General features: G+C 37.4%; 1 protein-coding gene across 8 annotated transcripts in view; it reads right to left on the bottom strand.

The window, feature by feature from the left end:
- Nucleotides 1-405: 405 nt before the first annotated feature.
- RAD17 (RAD17 checkpoint clamp loader component) overlaps nt 406-18,572 on the bottom strand; it is a 31,056-nt gene continuing 12,889 nt past the window's right edge. For 7 of the 8 annotated variants that reach the window (XM_005857983.2, XM_014549368.1, XM_005857985.2 and 4 more), the window contains 8 exons: nt 16,847-16,958; nt 13,366-13,551; nt 11,047-11,132; nt 10,769-10,915; nt 9,062-9,211; nt 6,361-6,481; nt 2,923-2,980; nt 406-1,063 (listed from right to left, as the gene is read on the bottom strand). In XM_005857983.2, coding sequence (XP_005858045.1) covers nt 796-1,063; nt 2,923-2,980; nt 6,361-6,481; nt 9,062-9,211; nt 10,769-10,915; nt 11,047-11,132; nt 13,366-13,551; nt 16,847-16,958 — 1,128 coding nt within the window. In that variant the 3' untranslated portion in view covers nt 406-795. The remainder of the gene's footprint in view (nt 1,064-2,922; nt 2,981-6,360; nt 6,482-9,061; nt 9,212-10,768; nt 10,916-11,046; nt 11,133-13,365; nt 13,552-16,846; nt 16,959-18,572) is intronic. The other variant, XM_014549389.1, reaches the window with a different exon arrangement.

Here is an 18,572-nt window from a genome sequence, read left to right as displayed (position 1 = left end):
GGGGCCGAGCCAAGCCTTGCCCCGCCCGGCTTTGTTGGGGCCCCGCTAGGAGCCCTGGCCGGTCGGTGCCCGTCCCCCAACTCCCCCGCCCGCACCTCAAAGCAAAGGTAAGGACCCAGGCGGTAGTGAAGGGTGCCTAACCCTCCGGAGAGTTCTCCGCCAAGGCAGCCAGTCTTCCCTATTTTTTAAAAAAGTTCGACTCTGGATGAAGGAGTTTCATATCCTATGCCCAATGATACACCGCAGACAGTACACGTTAGGAAATATTAAGATAGGAGAAACAGAAAGACATTAAACACTTTAATTTTGATATAAATTATGTAATACTTTCCAAAAAGTATCCAAAATATTCCATTGTACAACATATTAAAAAAAGGTATCCAAGAAGTTAAGAGACCATAGAGAAACTGTAATTAAGGCACAAAGTTTATTTACACTCATAATTGCATACTAAGCTGTTTTATAATTCATACTTACAACCCCATAAACTTTTTGTATTCTGAATTATTCCTTCACATTTTGAGATACTTGGCATAATGTTCAAACACACTTCATACACACTGGCCTCTTCTCTCAATACCACTCACAAGATTAAATAAATACTAGAGAAAAAAAGATATATTTGAAGGCTTTTCTATTTACTTCGAGAGAAGAGTCAGTTTTGTGCTGAAATACTACAAGAGTGAAGACTTACACTGTAATTCACTTGAAATATATATTATATCTCTGTTCAAGTACCACTGACTAAAACTAATGTGAATCTGTCAAGTAGCAATGTGACTGGTGGGCTGGTTTCTATGTTCCATCGCTCTCATAGTCTTCTATTCTCATGTCGTCTTCTTCTTCCATGTCTCCCTGGGCTGAGAAGGGCTGAGGCTGGCTGGCAGGCAGTTCATTACCACTATTCTGACTCAACGGCAGAGAGCAGGTTTCAGGTTCCCGGGTTTGAGTAGATTCTTCCACAGCTTCCTCTGAAGCTTGTCCTCCGATAAACTGGGCTTCATCTCCACTTCCTGGGTCCATCAGTCCATGCTCCCTGTCGGTCAGGGCTTCCATTTTTAATCTACCAGATTGATGATGCAGGCATTAATAATAACCAAAGGAGATTCCTTTAAATTATACATGAGTATGAAGATTATGAAACCATCTCCTGATGCTTTCATTTACCTTCATTCTATTCACTATTTAGTCAGGCCCTTTAGTTTATTTAACAATATAAACAAAAGTACAAGGTAAATGACATTGTGAATAAACCATTACAACTTATGCTACAAACGAGTTGAATAATCTCTTTACTAAAGAGTTATTACAAACTAATAAAAGATAAATAGAAGAGAAAATGGGCATAAAACATGGAACAACTTACAGAAAAAAAGTACCAATGGTAACTAAAGTGTTCAACCTGATTTATAATTTTAAAAATGGAAATGAAAATATTAAGTTGTTAGTCCTGACCCCGTAGCTCTGTTGGTTAGAGCGTCATCCCAATACGCCAATGTTTCGGCTTTGATCCCTGGTCAGAGCACATACAAGAGGCAGCCAATGAATGCATAAGTAAGTGGAACAACAAATCAATCTCTCTCTCTTTTTCTGTCCCTCCCTTAAAAAACACACAAACTACTTTTCTCATCTTTTAAACTGGCAAAGACCTTTTAAAATAATAAGACCCAGTGGTGGCAAGAGTTAGGAGAAAAGAACATGCTAATACACTGTAAAAGGGCATAAAACTGTCAACATGTTCTTGGAACCAATCTGGCAATATAGAGCAAAGGCCTCAGAAAGATGTATATTCGATGATTCAGCTATTTCATTTCATCCTCTGTAAATAGTATTTGATGTGCATGATGATTTAGCTATAAGAAAGGCTGTGATAAAAGTAGGAAGTAAGCTAAATGTACAAAAATAAGGTGCAGGTGAATTATAGGAAATTTTGCAGCTATTAAAATATTAAGCTAAATATTAATATTTAACATTATCAATGTGAATCAAAGATAATGTTAAATGTGGTCATCATAAATGAAAGATAACAGTACTAGTCATTGTAATAAGTAGCACCGACAAAGTCAGATAAAGTACTTGAACCAGTAACAGTGATTAACTCTTTTTAATTCTTTTTAAATGCCTGAGTGCAGCCCTGGCTGGGTGGCTCAGTTGGTTAGGAGTGTCTTCCCTATACCAAAAGGTTAAGGGTTCAATCCACAGATGGGGTTGTATGGGAGGCAACAGAGCGATGTTTCTCTTTCTCCCTCTGTCTGTCTGTCTGTTTGTCTGTCTGTCTGTCTCTCTCTCTCTCTCTATCCCTCTCCCTCTCCCTTTCTGTCTCTCTAAAATCAATAAAACATATCCTCTGGTGAGGATTAAAATGAATAAATAAATGCCTGAGTGTATAATCTGACCTTACAAATAAGCTAAGAAGAAATGAACTATAAATATTGTGTTAATCACTGCTATTAGTGCAGAAACAATTTTGCAATAAAATGAACGGTACAGATATAGGCTTATCACTCTATAGTATCTGTATTTTCTCAATTGTTTGGATTTTCTATGATAAGTAAATAAAAGATAGTGCTTGGTCATTGCAGGCTTCAAATATAGGCAAGAAAATCTCTTGATAGGAAAGCTGAAAAGGTGTTTCCAGATATGCAAAATTTGTTCAACTAGATGATTTTAAAGATTCTCTGCCTTTGTGATTCCATGATTCTATTTAGTCTGATATTCCACTGTAAGCTGGTGAAAATACATTTTTTTATATGTAATAAAATGATGGGTCTACAATGCAATCATGGTCTTTAATCACTGGGCCCAAAATATATTCCTTGGATTTTACAGATAACATTTATTGATTGTATACTGGAAAAACAGATAACATATTCAGTGGATATTTCAGTAGCAGTTCTTTGAAAATTAAAATCATCAGCTTACCTTCCAAAGTGTCGATTCAGAGGAAGCCTTCCAATATCTTGGATAAAAGAAATCTGAGCTGAAACAGAGATTTTAAAAAGCTTTAAATAGACATTTCTCCAAAGATATATAAATGGCCAATAAACATAGGAAAAGATTCTCAAAGTCATTAATCCTTAGGAGAATGTAAATCAAAACCATGAGATACCATTTTATACCCCATGAGATGACTATTATTAAAAAAAAAAGAACACAAAAAGGTTTGGCAAGAATGTAGAGAAATTGGAATCCTTTTGCACTGCTGCTGGGAGTATAAAATGGTGTAGCTGATGTGAAAAATGGTAAGGCAGTTCCTCAAAAAATTAAAAATAGCATTACTATATGATCTCACAATTCCACTTCTGGGTATACATCAAAAGAACTAAAAGTAGGATCTTTTAAAAGTTATTTGTATACCCTTGTTTATAGCAGCACTATTCACAATAGCCAAAGGGCAGAAGCAACTTAGGTGTCCAGATGAATGGGTAAACAAAATGTGGTATATATATACAGTTATTACTAGTCTCCAGCCTTAAAAAGAAAATTCTGATTTATGTTATGAATGAACCTTGCTAAATGAAATAAACCAATCACAAAAAATTGTATGATTTCACTTATGTGAGGTATCTAGAATAGTTAAATTCATAGAGAAAAGATAAGTGGTATTGGCAGGGTGGGGGTAAGTTAGTGTTTAATGTGTATAGTTTCAATTTTGCAAGATGACAAATTCTGGAGATTGGCTGCCCAATAAGGTGAATATGCTTAACACTACTGAACTGTATACTTAAAAATGGTTTAAGATGGTAAATTTTGTTAGGAGGAAACATTTAGTCAAGAAAATCTGCCCAGCCAGCATAGCTCAGTGGTTGAGCGTCAACCTATGTACCAGGAAGTCACAGTTCGATTCCCGGTCAGGGCACATGCCCGGGTTGCGGGTTCAACCCACAGTGTGGGGTGTGCAGGAGGCAGCTGATTAATGATTCTCTCTCATCATTGATGTTTCTATTTCTCTCTCCCTCTCCCTTCTTCTCTGGGGGGGGGAAAAAAAAAAAGCACCAACCCTCTAATTATGTGGTTCTGGTGTGGCCAACAAAACAGAAAACTACAAGAGTCTGCAGCATTTGAACTAAGACCTGCTTCCTCTCTTCCTCAGCTTTAGGGAGACTTCACTGCAGCTGGGTGCAGCCAAGAACATAGGGCTCCCTCCTGGTGAGTGTGGTCAGCTAAGAGTTTGGGGCTCCCTTTCTCCACTCAGCCCCCATCCACAGGATGGGAACTCTACTCCAATGGCAAGCAGGTGAATACTCCCTCCTCCTCAAACTGCAATGGCCCTTGCCCCAGCCCATTCGTAGGGCAGAGGGTCCAAACCTGGGTAAGCTAAGCCAAGCCAATGAGAGACTACCTCCAGTTGAACACCCACCAGAATAGTGGTCAGGGGTTTTGCCCAGGGGGAAATGGCATTCCATATGAAGTGAGAGCTCTGAAGCTCTACTCAAAGGAACTGGCTTTATTTAAAAGAGTGTGGGGAAGCTCAAACTTAAGGGACATCTTAAAATAAATGCCTCCTCTTAATTAAGAGCAACAAGTTAAACATAAGCCAGCTACTTCATCTGAAAGAAAGAAGAGCCCTCCTGGGGTCAGAACAAACCACGAGATACCATACCTCAAAGTCTACACCTGCCCAATTTAATTCTATTAGACTGGGATAATTTATGTCTCTGGCACTGTTGAAACTGATAAACCAATCAGCTAGTAATTAGTAGAGGGTAATAGGTTGGTTTGATGCCATACAAGGCAGACAGTTTAACCAAGAAATAAAGCAAAGAGAAATAAAATCAAAGTGAGCCCTGCTAAAACCACTGTCATCACAAGGAGACTGTGGGCATGCCCAAGGCTGAGTGCTTTGAGAAGATTTCATTAAAATAGTTTAGCCAAGCCGAAGCCGGTTTGGCTCAGTGGATAGAGCGTCGGCCTGTGGACTGAAAGGTCCCAGGTTCGATTCCGGTCAAGGGCATGTACCTGGGTTGCAGTGGGAGATGTGCAGGAGGCAGCTGATCGATGTTTCTCTCTCATAGATGTTTCTAACTCTCTATCTCTCTCCCTTCCTCTCTGTAAAAAATCAATAAAATATATCTTAAAAAAAAAAAGTTTAGCCAAGTCAGTAAACAAATAAATAAGCAACAACAATAAAAACAAGCCCAGAAGATGGAGGGAAACCAGTATCCAGAACTTGCTACAATGTATTACCTAAAATGTCCAAGTCCAATATTTAACAAAACATTGAGACTATGCAAAGAAACAAGAAAGTATGACCCATATACAGGAAAACGGGTAAGCAATAGAAACTGAGAGGGCCCAGAATTCAATTTAATAGAAAAAGACTTCAAAGAGCCATTACAAATATGTTCAAAGAACAAAAGGAAACCATGTTAAATAAGCAAAGGGAGCGGGGAGGTAGACAAGGGCACAGTGAAGATGAATGGTGATGGAAAGAGACTTGACTTTGGGTGGTGAACACACAATACAATATACAGATGATGTATTATAGAATTATACACCTGAAACCTATATAATTTAATTAACCAGTATCACCCCCAATTAATTCAATTAAAAAATTAAGAAAAAAAGTCTCAGAGGGAAGGCAGTGGTGAGTGGGTGGGTAGAGATTAACCAAAGAAGCTATATGCATATATGCATAACCCATGGACACAGACAATAGGGTAGTGAAGGCCTGGATTGGGGTGGGATCTGAGTGGAGGAGGACAATGGGGGAAAGTAGGGGGGAAATCTGTAATACTCTCAACAATAAAGATTTAAAAATAAAAATAATTAAAAAACAAATAAAGGGGAAACACTTAGTCTCAGTATTATATAGCAACTAGAGTCCCGGTACATGAATTGGTGCACTGGTGGGGTCCCTTGGCCTGGCCTGCAGGGATTGGGCCGAAACCAGCTCTCTGACATCCCCCAAGGGGTCCTCCTGGATTGTGAGAGGGCACAGGCCAGGCCAAGGGACCCCACCGGTGCACGACTGGGGTTGGGGAGGGACCATGGGAGGGCTCCAGGGAGTGTCCGGCCTGTCTCGCCCAGTCCCAATTGGGGCTGATTGGGACCAACTGGCCAGGGAGGGACCGAGGGAGGTTGGCTGGCTGGGAAGGGATCGTGGAAGGGCTCCAGGGCGTGTCTGGCCTGTCTCGTCCAGTGTCTCACCCAGTCCAGATCAGCCGGACCCCAGCAGCAAGTTAATCTACTGGTTGCAGCGTTTGCCCCCTGGTGGTCACTGCACATCATAGTGACCGGAAGTTCCGCCATTCAGTCTATTTGCATATTAGCCTTTTATTAAACAAGATGAGTTGACCTACAAAACGATAATGTTATAAAACACTACTTCTTGGGGAAAATACAAACCCATGTTATTACCTTGATTTCTCATTGTAATGGTTAGCAAAGCAAGATATGGCAACAGCTGAGTTTGGAGGCATAAAGCTGGTAAGCAGAAGTCAGAAAAAAGTGCTTTTGCTGCCAGGCAATTTTCCCGATACTGTATGGAAAAAAAAAAAGGTGAAAGGAAAAAAAAGCAAAAAGTATTCCTAGACATACTAAGTTTATTATATCACAAAAGTATGTAGGCTTATATACTACAAATATACTTTTAACAGTTTATCTAATGAGTTGTTTAAAATGATTCTAGCATTATCTAGTACAGTATTTTACCAACACAACAATTGCACATTTGACATAACAGAAATAAAAATTTTTTATGCCCGACAAGTATGGTTCAGTGGTTGAGTGTCAACCTATGAACCAGAAGGTCAAGGTTAGATTCTCAGTCAGGGCACATGTCTGGGTTGCAGGCATGATCCCCAGTAGGCAGCAGATCAATGATTCTTTCTCATCATTGATGTTTCTCTCTCTCTCTTCCTCTCCCTTCCTTTCTGAAATCAATAAACATACATTTCAAAGAAAGCAATAGTGATTAAAAAAAATACTTTAGGTAGAATAAAAAAACACTTAAAAATCAAAAGAATTGTTTATAGCCCGGCTGGCCTGGCTCGGTGGTTGGGCGTCAACCTATGTATCAGAAGGTCATGGTTTGATTCCCGGTCAGGGCACATGCCCGGATTGCGGGCTTGATCCCCAGTAGGAAGCAGCCGATCAATGATTCTCCCTCATCATTGATGTTTTTATCTCTTTCTTCCTCTCCCTACCTCTTAATAAAAATATATTTAAAAAAAAAGAATAGTTTATGAGCATATATACATCACAAAATTATGCAAGAACATTGTTTCATTTTTTTTTTTTTAAATACTCACCCAAGGAGATGTTTGTGGTTGATTTTAGAGAAAGAGGAAAGAGGGAGAAAGAGAAACATTGATGTGAGAAACATTAATTGGTTGCCCCCTGCATGTGATCTGACTGGGAATTGAACCCGTGACTTTTTGGTGTATGACGCCATGCTCTAATCAACTGAGCTACCCTGCCAGGGCAGAACTTATTTCTTCAGGTAACACAGGTGCAATGTTAGGCTGATAAGGAAAGAAGCACAATCTTGCTTTCAAGGAGCTTACAGTCTTGGAAAGATAATTCATATGTAACTATAATGCAAAATTAGTATGTGCTATAAGAGCAAAGCAAGTCAATAAGGGATTATAAATTGCTTAAAAGTCAAAGTTCTTCAAAGAAATCTGTTGAAATTTCTTAGACTATGAATTATAGGCTCATATTTAGCCATGATTTTAGAACTGGAAGACATCTTAGAGATGACCTAGTCCAGGGGTCACAGGTTCAGATGCAGGTAATATAAATCAAAGCAGTGGACCAGCTGGGGACAGTTGTACCTACCACTCCCATTTTCAAGGGACAGATTCTATTCGGTTTCAGCAGATTGCTGCCATGTAAACATATGGGCCAGTGTGGGTTCGGCGTGGCTCAGTGATTGAGCATCAATCCATGAACCAGGAGGTTCTGGGTTTGATCCCCGGTCAGGGCACATGCCCGAGTTGTGGGCTCGATCCCTAGTGTGGGGCGTGCAGGAGGCAACCAATGAATGATTCTCTCTCATAACTGATGTTTCTTTTTCTCTCCCCCTCTCTCAAATCAATAAAAATATATTTTAAAAGGTTGGTGTGGGTCAGTGGTTGAGCATCGACTCATGATTTAAGAGGTCCCTGGTTCAATTCCTGGTCATGGCACATGCAATCAATGTTTCTCTCTCATTATCCCTTTCCCTTCCTCTCTCTAAAAAAATCAATAAAAATGTATTCTAAAAAATGGGCCAGTGTTGCCTTACTTTTCCTTTCTTTCCCCCCAGGAGATTCTAGAAATTTTGAAGCCAGAAATCCATGTCCAAATTTTAATTATTATATTAATTTTTAAAGATGGGCGATTCATTGAAAATATCTATGTGAGTTACATTCAACTTGTGGGCCACATGTTTTTTGACCTTTAATTCAATCCTCTTCTTTTATAGCTGGGTAAACTAAGTATACATACTTATTAGTTGTTAGGTGAAATAATTTATCTAGGTGGTTAGAGGCAAAGCCAGGATTTATTTTCAATTAACGCTAAAATATAATTATAATTATACTTTGATTCCAATAAGTCAACTTACAAAATAGGTACGGGCTTTCAAATTGAGTGATTTTTCCCTAAAAAAATGACTAAGCACTTAAGAAAATTGTTTTTTTTATGTTGTGTCATAATTTAATGAAAATTGTGGGCCTAGTAACTATTTCTTACTAAGAATGAAATATCGTTTTTCTTTTTTAAAACAACATGAAACCCAACTTGCCCTTGCCAGTGTGGCTCGATTGTTTGAGTGTCAACCCATGCACCAACAGGTCGCGGGTTCAATTTCCAGTTAACGGCATATACTTTGGGTTGCAGGTTCACTCCCTGCCTTGCATCGGGGTGCATGCAGGAGGCAACCAGTTGATGTTTCTCTCACATTGATGTCCCCCGCCCCCTCCATCCTTCCCACTCTAAAAAGCAATGGAAAAAATATCCTCTGGTGAGAATCAACTCCACCAAAAAAAAACAGAAACAAAAACTTTATTGACATGTAATTCACATGCCATAAAGTTCACCTAAGGAAAGTGTACAATTCCTTTTTTTTTTTTACCTTTTTATTTATTAAAAACCATTGGGGTTTGTGCAACGGCCGAAAACTTGATCCTCCTCCTTGGCAATGAGCAAATCCTCGGGCTTTGTTGGAATGTATCACACCTCTTGTAGCTATTGACGTACTATATTCCCTGAGTAAAGAGCGGGTCTAAAAAAGAAAGGATGTGAAATAAAGAAAATATGAGATTTATAAAATAGTACTAATGGTATTTCTGACACCAAAAAAGGACTAACCATATTTAGCCTTTTTCAACATCACTGCAGGCCTAAAAATAATACGCTACAAGATTATTTAAGACAAGTCCAACTAAGAAATAACACTCAAATGCCATCTGTCAACTCTGATTGGATCTTGGATGAGAGTGGGAAAAATGACTTTAAATACATTTTTCAGACAACTGGGGAAATCAAAATAAGGACAGTATGTTAATTTTCTTAGGTGGGAGGCTATTATGCTTGTTTGTAACAGAGTAATATTATTATGGATGTTTAAGTATTAAGTGTCATGATGTTTGCAATTACTTTCCAATTATTCAGCTAAAATAAGTCTGTAAATACACAGAGATTAAGCAAATGTAGCAAAATGTGAAAAACTGGTAAGCAACAGTTAAAGGTACACAGATACTCATTGTACTATTCTTTCCATTTGTCTATAGATTGGAAAATTTCAAAATAAAAAAGTATAAAAAAATTAAGCAAATACAATTGCTGAATAATGAAACTCTAAATATGATACACTATATAAAAATGTTTTTATTTTATCTTTCCTAGTTTTAATTATTAATGCTATTTCAACATTTAAAACACAGAGAAATGTTAACATATCAAAACAGTGTTGCCCTGGTCGGTTTGGCACAGTGGATAGAGCGTCGGCCTGCGGACTAAAGGGTCCCGGGTTTGATTCTGGCCAGGGGCACATGCCTGGGTTGTGGGCCCAGCCTCCGATCAATGATTCTCTCTCATCATTGATGTTTCTATCTCTCTCTCCTCCCTTCTTCTCTGAAATCAATAAAAATATATTAAAAAAAAAAAAATTGGGTGTGGAGAGAACAGAGCGCCTGAAGAATGGCTTCTCTGTGTACAACACATCCAGGCAACTTGGGCTTACTCGTCACAGGTGGCAGAATACTATGGCCTTCCTGTGACATTACGCCCTATACATAAAAAAAAAACAAAAACCAAAAAAACAGTGTTAACCAGGTTGCAGGCTCGATCCCCAATGTGGGGCATGCATACAGGGGGCAGCCGATCAATTGTTCTTTCTCATCATTGATGTTTCTGTCTTCTCTCCCTCTCCCTTCCTCTCTGAAATCAATAAAGATATAGGTTTTTAAAAAGTTAAGAAAAACGTACAAATTTTATAGTGAATGATTTCAATTTATAAAAAGGAAACCATTAAAAAACTAGCAGAAAGTATAGAAAGTAGTTATTTTCCTTCTATCCACTTTTCAATGGTTGTCAAAATTTCTATATATTAATTTTATAATCAGAAAACAACTTTAGAAAAAATTAAGTGTTATTTTATCATCGGGAAAATCAAATTAACTGCTGAAGCTTCATTACAAACACTGAGTTGGATGAATTAATTTTCTCATAGCTATTAAGTTATATAAGTCATGTCAAATAATTAAGAATAAGAGTAAAATTTTTTCTCAATTCTGAGGAAATAATAAAAAACAAAAACATTTAAGTCAAATGGTCTTACATTCCAGTCACCACTGATGATATCTGCAAAACTCAGAAACTCACTGGCTCTCACAAGATCATCTACTTCCGTGAAGAAATCTACGTAGTTTTGGTGAAGATATAAATTAAATAACTCTCCTGGCATGTGTGACATTTCTACCACTTCCTATAATATAAAAAAAAGCACACGTACATAATTTTGGTAGAAATGCAGTGGTCAAATATATATGCCCACAAATGTAAATAATATATGTCTTGTAAGTAGTACTTAGTGTTACTAAAGATTTTACACTTTACCTCAGGATGAACAAGTAATGTATCCCGTTCATACTCTGATAAATGGGAGGGCAATCGAGGGGAGTCTACTTCTGTTACAGATGCTCCTATAAAAAATTTCCAGATTAAAAAAACCATCTTTATAATTATATAGCACCTCTTATTTTAAAGTTTTCAACACTTTAGGTACATAATTGCAAAAATACTAATTGAACTGTTAAAAATAACTGGAAGCTTATGTGAGTTGCCTTGCTATTAAGAAAAATGTAGAATTCTGATATCTAGATTATGGCATTTCTAGAATTAAAGCACTCCACATTTCACCTTTCCAGCTCTGAGTTGCTTTCTTCTTTTTATTCTCATCTCAATACAGAGGCCTTTACAGCTTATTTACTATTTGGCGGATGATACTCTCTGCAGGAGAGAAGAAGAAACCCCATTCCCTAATACAAAAGGTTATAAAAGAGTGTCGAGGAGGAAAAGAGTGGAAGGAAAAGAATCAGTGAATGGCCACTCGGCTCCAGAGGCCAGAGGAGCCAGAGACAAGAGTGTCTTCATTTCCACCTAAGTGTTGCCTGTTTCATTTTCCTCAGGTGGCACGGAGGTTTCCATTTAGAAATCCCAATTTTTGATAAGAACGATCAATAGAAAGCAGGCGTAAGAGGCATTCACAGAGTTTTATAGGAAGATAAAAAACAGTAGCTTGAAACAACAGGGTTTTTGACAACCAGAAAACAGTCTCAAATAGTAACGGGAGTGATAGCATGAGGTTTCAGTGAATTATTTGCAACATTTTACAATTCACGGTTATTTGCAGCTATTTTACAAGAGATTTGGAAAACTGAGAGAATGTTGAGGATACTGTACACATAAGACTTTTTTATTGTTCATCATGAACTATTTTTTGTTATAACATATAAAACTATTCTAGCCCTAACTGGTTTGGCTCAGTGGATAGAGCGTCGGCCTGCGGACTGAAGGGTCCCGGGTTCGATTCCGGTCAAGGGTATGTACCTTGGTGCGGGCACAATCCCCAGTAGGGGGGCGTGCAGGAGGCAACTGAATTGATGTTTCTCTCTAATCAATGTTTCTAACTCTCTATCCCTCTCCCTTTCTCTCTGTAAATAATCAATAAAATATATTAAAAAAAAACACTATTCTAAACTATAGCAATGACTTTTCTTTTAAAAATCTGTGTAAATTGTTTTATAAAAATTGCACCAGATAGATTTAAAAAAAATAAAAAAAGAAGAAATCTCCGCTGGCTGGTGTGGCTGTTGGTTGAGCATCATCCCATGCACCGAGAGGTCACTGGTTTGATTCCCTGTCACGGCATAGGTCCAGATTGCGGGCTCGATCCTGGTGGGAGGCATGCAAGAGGTGGCTGATAGGTGTTTTCTCTGTCTCTGTTCTGTCCCTCCCCCTCTCTCTAAAATCAATACAGCCCGGCTAGAGTGGCTCAGTGCTTGAATGGTGACCTATGAACCAGGAGGTCACAGTTCGATTCTTGGTCAGGGCACAATGACCAGGTTACGAGCTTGATCCCCAGTAGGGGGCGTGCAGGAGGCAGCCAATCAATGATTCTCATCACTGATGTTTGTATCTCTCTCTCTCCCTCCCTCTCCCTTCCTCTCTGAAATCAATATAAAATACATATATTTAAAATCAATATAAATATTTAGAAAAATCTTAATTTTCTTCCTTTAGGATCATAGACTGAAAACTGCTATTTTCCACATAAAAGAATAGGAATTTGGGATTTTATTGAAAGAAGAGACAATTAGAGATGGGTAATGGGGGTAAAGAGGCTGAGGAGAAGCAGCCATTAAAGATAAAAGAGGGTAAAGAATTATTAAAAAAAAAAAAAAGAAGAAGAAGAAGAAGAGGGAAAGGAAGAACATTTCTGGTTGGGGACAAAACTGCTAGTGAAGGGACCAGAGAAATGTAAGAGAATCCAAAAACCTGAAGCTACCTAGCAATTTGCTTAGGGCCCTGGTGGCCAGAGTTCAGTGCTAAGAGGACTTGGGCAACCAACACTTGCCACTAAATGTCTAGATGGATTGATGTCTTACTTTCAGTAAACTATAATTTTAAAGACTTACGGACATTAATATGGCCTGGAGTACTTCGTTTTTGTGTTTAATCCCACTCATATTCCAAAAATACTCTATCTGGATGAATACATTTTCCTGCATAGGCCTTGCCAAACAGCATCTGGTCTAGTCCTAATTCTTTGTTATGAAAGAACCAAACACATGACATTTAAAATTTTTTGGTATTTTACTTCAGTTGTAAGAATAGTATCTAACAAACTTTTAAAAAATGTGTAAGTTTTCTTACTTTTGCAATATAGTATTTTCCCTAGAGCTCTGAAGAGAAAGAGAGAAACATCTTTTCCACCAATAGCTTGGACCTCTTGATTTTCAAAAACCTTATCAGATTTTTTTCTTCGTCTTGATTTTGACAGCACAGCATCTGATTTTAATGAAGACATTCCTTTTTTCCTTGGGCATAAATTGTTCCTTCCTAAATAAGATACACCCAAGTGACAATATTTAAAATAAAAATAAAATATGAAAGCTAAAATTGAGAACACTTCAGATACAGTTATACTAAGTATTCTAATTAAGAAATTTTTTTAATAAATAATATTATAAAATATCTGAACTGAGTCAGAGTCCTCTTTGAGTTACTAAACTATTAAAACAGATTAAATGTCATCTAAAAGTATTTCATGACACATTTCAAATTTTCAGATACACATCCTATATAATAAAAGTGTAATATGCAAATTGACTGAACGGTGGAACAATGGGTCAGTGGGGGGGAGGGGGACCTGGCAAGGTGTCACCAGGCCAGCCAAGGCGCATGCCAGCGGGCAGAGGGAGGGGACAGCGATGGGATGGGGGGCGCGGGCAGCGGCAACCAGCAGCAGCAGGGCGATGGGAGCTGGTGCCATCCCTGATCGCCCATCTAGTCGCCTCCCGCAGAGGGAGGCCACAGGCGGCATCAGCAGCAGGGCAATTCGGGGCAGGGCCGCCCAGCACCATCCCCAGATAGGCCTGCCGGGGTTGCCTCCCGCAGAGGGAGGCCACAAGTGGCCGTGGCGCAATTGGGGGTGGGGCCGGCCGCTCGCCAGCCCGCACTATCCCAATCGGCCTGCCAGTCACCTCCCTCAGAGGGAAGCCAGACTGCGGCTTAGGCCCGCTTCCCCTAAGCCAGTGGTTTTCAACCTTCTGGCCCTTTAAATACAGTTCCTCATGTTGTGACCCAACCATAAAATTATTTTCGTTGCTACTTCATAACTGTAATGTTGCTACTGCTATGAATCGTAATGTAAATATCTGATATGCATGGTTGGTCTTAGGCAACACCTGTGAAAGGGTCGTTCAACTGCCAAAGGGGTCACAACCCACAGATTGAGAACCACTGCCCTAAGCTGTCAGTTGGATATTCCCGAGGGCTCCCAGACTGCGAGAGGGTGCAGGCTGGGCTGAGGGACCCCCCTAGTTCACGAATTTTTGTGCACCAGGCCTCTAGTTCTTTAATATAGTCATACCCATATCACCTCGATTTCTCAGTGTTTTGTGCATGGTACTATTCTTGGTACATAATATGTATTAACTAATTTAATCCTCATAAAAACCTTATCAGGAAAAAACTACTATTAGGAAAAGAACTACTATTATACAGATGGAAGAAATGAGGTATAAAGAACTGGCTCAAGGTTATCATTTAGTAAGTGATTTGAATCCAGGCAGCCTAGTTCTGCAATCCATGCTTGATAACTATTCTTTATTACCTCTACTGATGTGGGCAGTCTCCAATTTTGAATATGTTTGTGTTCAAATTTCATTGATAATTCTATTGTTTAAAACTCAAAAATATATCATTTAAGAAAAGCAGCCTGGGATAGCAGAAAGAACACAACATATGCGTTTGAACACTAATACTGTTTCTTTCATTAGGCTGATCTGAGAATAAAAAAAAATAATTGCTAATACAGTTCCTGATCTACTAAAAAAATTAATTTTCTTCCCTTTACAATTTCAGAGCTCAGAGCAATAATGTTAAAAATGATAGTTAGGATCCCAAAGTGGCCCACTTCAGTCTTTCTAACACATAATTCCAGTAGTGAACCTAAAGACCATTTACCTTTAAGTTTCTACAGAAAGCAGAATTCTGTTTTCAGTTGTGTCAGGCTGCCTATTTTATTTCTCTACAGTTATTTTGAAAAACAAAGTTGTAAACCAGATGAACATGTTACACTTATGGGTAGAAATTAGTACTTCAGGTGGATTTTGAGAGCTCCAAAGATGGCTTTTAATTTTTTAAGGTCATTTCTGAATGTTAAGCATCAACATTTGTTCAATGTTTTCTGATAAAGACTGTGCTCAGTGAAATATGACTACTGGAGTAAAAGTGTAACTCATTGCCATTAGTGGGGCTATCTCTATAATATCATAAGGCTGTGCACTCCTTTTACATATCAGTAAAGGGAAACTAATTTGTTAAACACATCATATATATATTATTATGAAAGAAGTTCAAAACTAAACCTACATGAGCACAATATTATTAAATTCATTAACAGCTGGCCATTTATTGAGCCCTTATTATGCATCAAGCACTGGAATAAATACAAGTATTACTTTGCTTACTCTTCACAGAACTCGAGAGTTTTTGATATAAAAGGTGAGAAAATAGAGGCACAGAAAGATTTAGTCACCTGTAAGATTGTCACTGCTAAGTGGCAGAGCCAAGGTTTTCACCCAGGAAGTCAAATTAACTTTCAAAGGTAAAGTCGCAAACCACATAAATGAATTAGGTTTTGTCTCAGATGTACAGATACATATGATGACATATTCATAGGGGTCTGTGCATGCATGTATACACATATATTATGACATCGTCTCAATAAAAAAATAGTAAGTGGAAATAGGTATACATCAATTATAAGTTAAAATATGTTTAGTCTGATTTCGGTGAAGGGACTATATCAATGTCAATACCTTGGTTGTGATATTGAACTACAGTTTCACAAGATGTTCCCATTGAGGGAAACTGGGTAAAGGCGACATGGGATCTTTGTGTATTCTTTTTACAACTGCATGTGAATTTATAATGTTATCAAAATTAAAAGCTTAATTAAAGAAAAAACTGGACACAAGGAGGACAGAAATTTTGTTCAATATTTAACAGAAAAACCAGTTAATGAAATAATATGGTAGATAGCTTCAAGTCAACTTTATATTCAGAAAAATTCCTTCTAGGAAAGAAAATATTTATTTTAACACCTTTTATTCTTTTTAATTTAATTTTTTATTTTTATCAGAGTTTTAAAAGTCAGACTATTCTGTAAGACTTATGATATAACAACTTGATGTCTGACCTCTCTTTAGTCTAATCTATTCCTATTGCCTCCTTCCAGTTAATCATTTTATATTCTTTCAGTAGTTCATTCAGATAGTTACCTCTATATTTCTACTATTATATGCTTATATTGCTAGTTCTTAAGTTTTCCATTGTAGTTATTATCCATTGATTTTCAACTATGAAACATAAAGATTTAGCTCTTCTCTCTTTCCTACCATCTCCACACTTCCCTGTCCCCATCCCCCCAATCATAATTATACGGAAATATAAACAAATATTTACGTGCTTACATTATTATGACTATGTAAATATTTTTTCTTAGCTGAACCAAGTAGAAAAAAAAAAGAAAAAAAAGAAAATATGTTTAGTCTGATTTCATTTCATGAACAACTAAGAGAGAGCAGTCACCTATATAATGCTGTAAGAATATATCTTCCATAGTTACCTTTTGAAGAAGAAAACTGGAGGCTGTTGATTGCACTTCTGATATCACCAGAGCATCCTTGACAGAGCAACTCTAGAGAAGTTTTATCAGGGACGGTAATATTTCCTCCATTCTGAAATGAGAAAATTAAAAATCTTAAATGGTTTCCTAAATAAAATAAAACACACAACCAAAAACTCCCTCTTTTTATAAATTAATGGAAGTACATTAGAATCTTTCAAATTTGAATTAAGGTGATAAAGTAGTATATTGATTATTTTTATTATTTCTTAATGTTTGATAAAATACTTAAAACTATAATTTGTGCCGAAACCGGTTTGGCTCAGTGGATAGAGCGTCGGCCTGCGGACTGAAGGGTCCCAGGTTCGATTCCGGTCAAGGGCATGTACCTGGGTTGCGGGCACATCCCCGGTGGGAGATAAGCAGGAGGCGGCTGATCGATGTTTCTCTCTCATCGATGTTTCTAACTCTCTATCTCTCTCCCTTCCTCTCTGTAAAAAATCAATAAAAAATATTTTTAAAAAAACACAAAAACAAAAAAACACACACTATAATTTGTAGTATGCTCATAGTAAAGAATGTAGATTTTTTTTTAAAAAGATATAAAAAAATCATAAGTAATCCAACCATACAGAACTAATCACATTTAACATTTGTATGTACTATTTTTTGGTATGTGTACGTTTATATATATATGTACATTTTGTTGTGACTGACAATTGCTTGTTTTGTTTTAGCACAGTAAATTGGAGTCAGAACAAATTTCAAACCTGTCTGATACTTAACAGTTGTGGGATATTATGCAAATTATTTGCCCCAAAGCTCAGTTTCCTTACCTGTAAAATAGGAATAATGTACTAATTTTATATGGTTATGACGAGGTTTAATAAGATAAGTATGCAAACACTTTGCATAGTGACTGACACATATAAAGGGCTGAAGATATTTCTACTGTTAGCATTATCATATAAGTTTATATCTTGTTATTTTTAACTTGGCATTTAATTGTATTGTCCCATGTCACTAAATATTCTCAAAACACTAATTAATGACATAATAGCTCAACTGTGTAACTGCTTCATTATTGTTGGACTCAGTTTGTTTCTTATATTTCATTATGAAAAGTTATTTATTCAGTTAAGTGCTCTATACACATACATTATTTTAATATTCAAAACAACCCCTTCCTTGGAGATTTCCTTCAATTCCTGTGATCCCAGCAGTGCAAAAATAAATAAATAAACTTATGTTTCATGTAAGATCTAGAACCATGCTGCTAGAAGTTCCATCAATTTATTTTAACATCACCATGATTTGAAAGATAGAAAAAAATGATGCATTAAAAGTGACAGATGTTTCACAACCATGTTAATATGCCTAACACTATTCAACTGTATTCTTAAAAATGGTTACAGTGGCATAATTATAATACTATATTATATATTTGAAAATTGCTATGAGAGTAGATTTTAAATGTTCTCACCACAAAAAAGAAATGGTAATTACATGATGTGATGGAGGTGTTAGGTAATGCTATGGTGGTAAACATTCTGCAATACATAAGTGTATCAAATCAACACATTGTACTTCTTAAACTTATGCGATGTTATATCAATTATCTACACTAATAAAAGAGAAACATGGTAATTAGCGTACGACCGCTACCCTTCCCATTGGCTAATCAGCATATCCTTATGCAAATTAACTGTCAGCCAAGATGGCGGCC

Source organism: Myotis brandtii, unplaced genomic scaffold, assembly GCF_000412655.1.
Source record: "Myotis brandtii unplaced genomic scaffold, ASM41265v1 scaffold115, whole genome shotgun sequence".
Taxonomy (NCBI): Eukaryota; Metazoa; Chordata; class Mammalia; order Chiroptera; family Vespertilionidae; genus Myotis; species Myotis brandtii.
The sequence above is the reverse complement of the archived record's forward strand: the minus strand, read 5'-3'. Positions and strand labels throughout refer to the sequence as shown.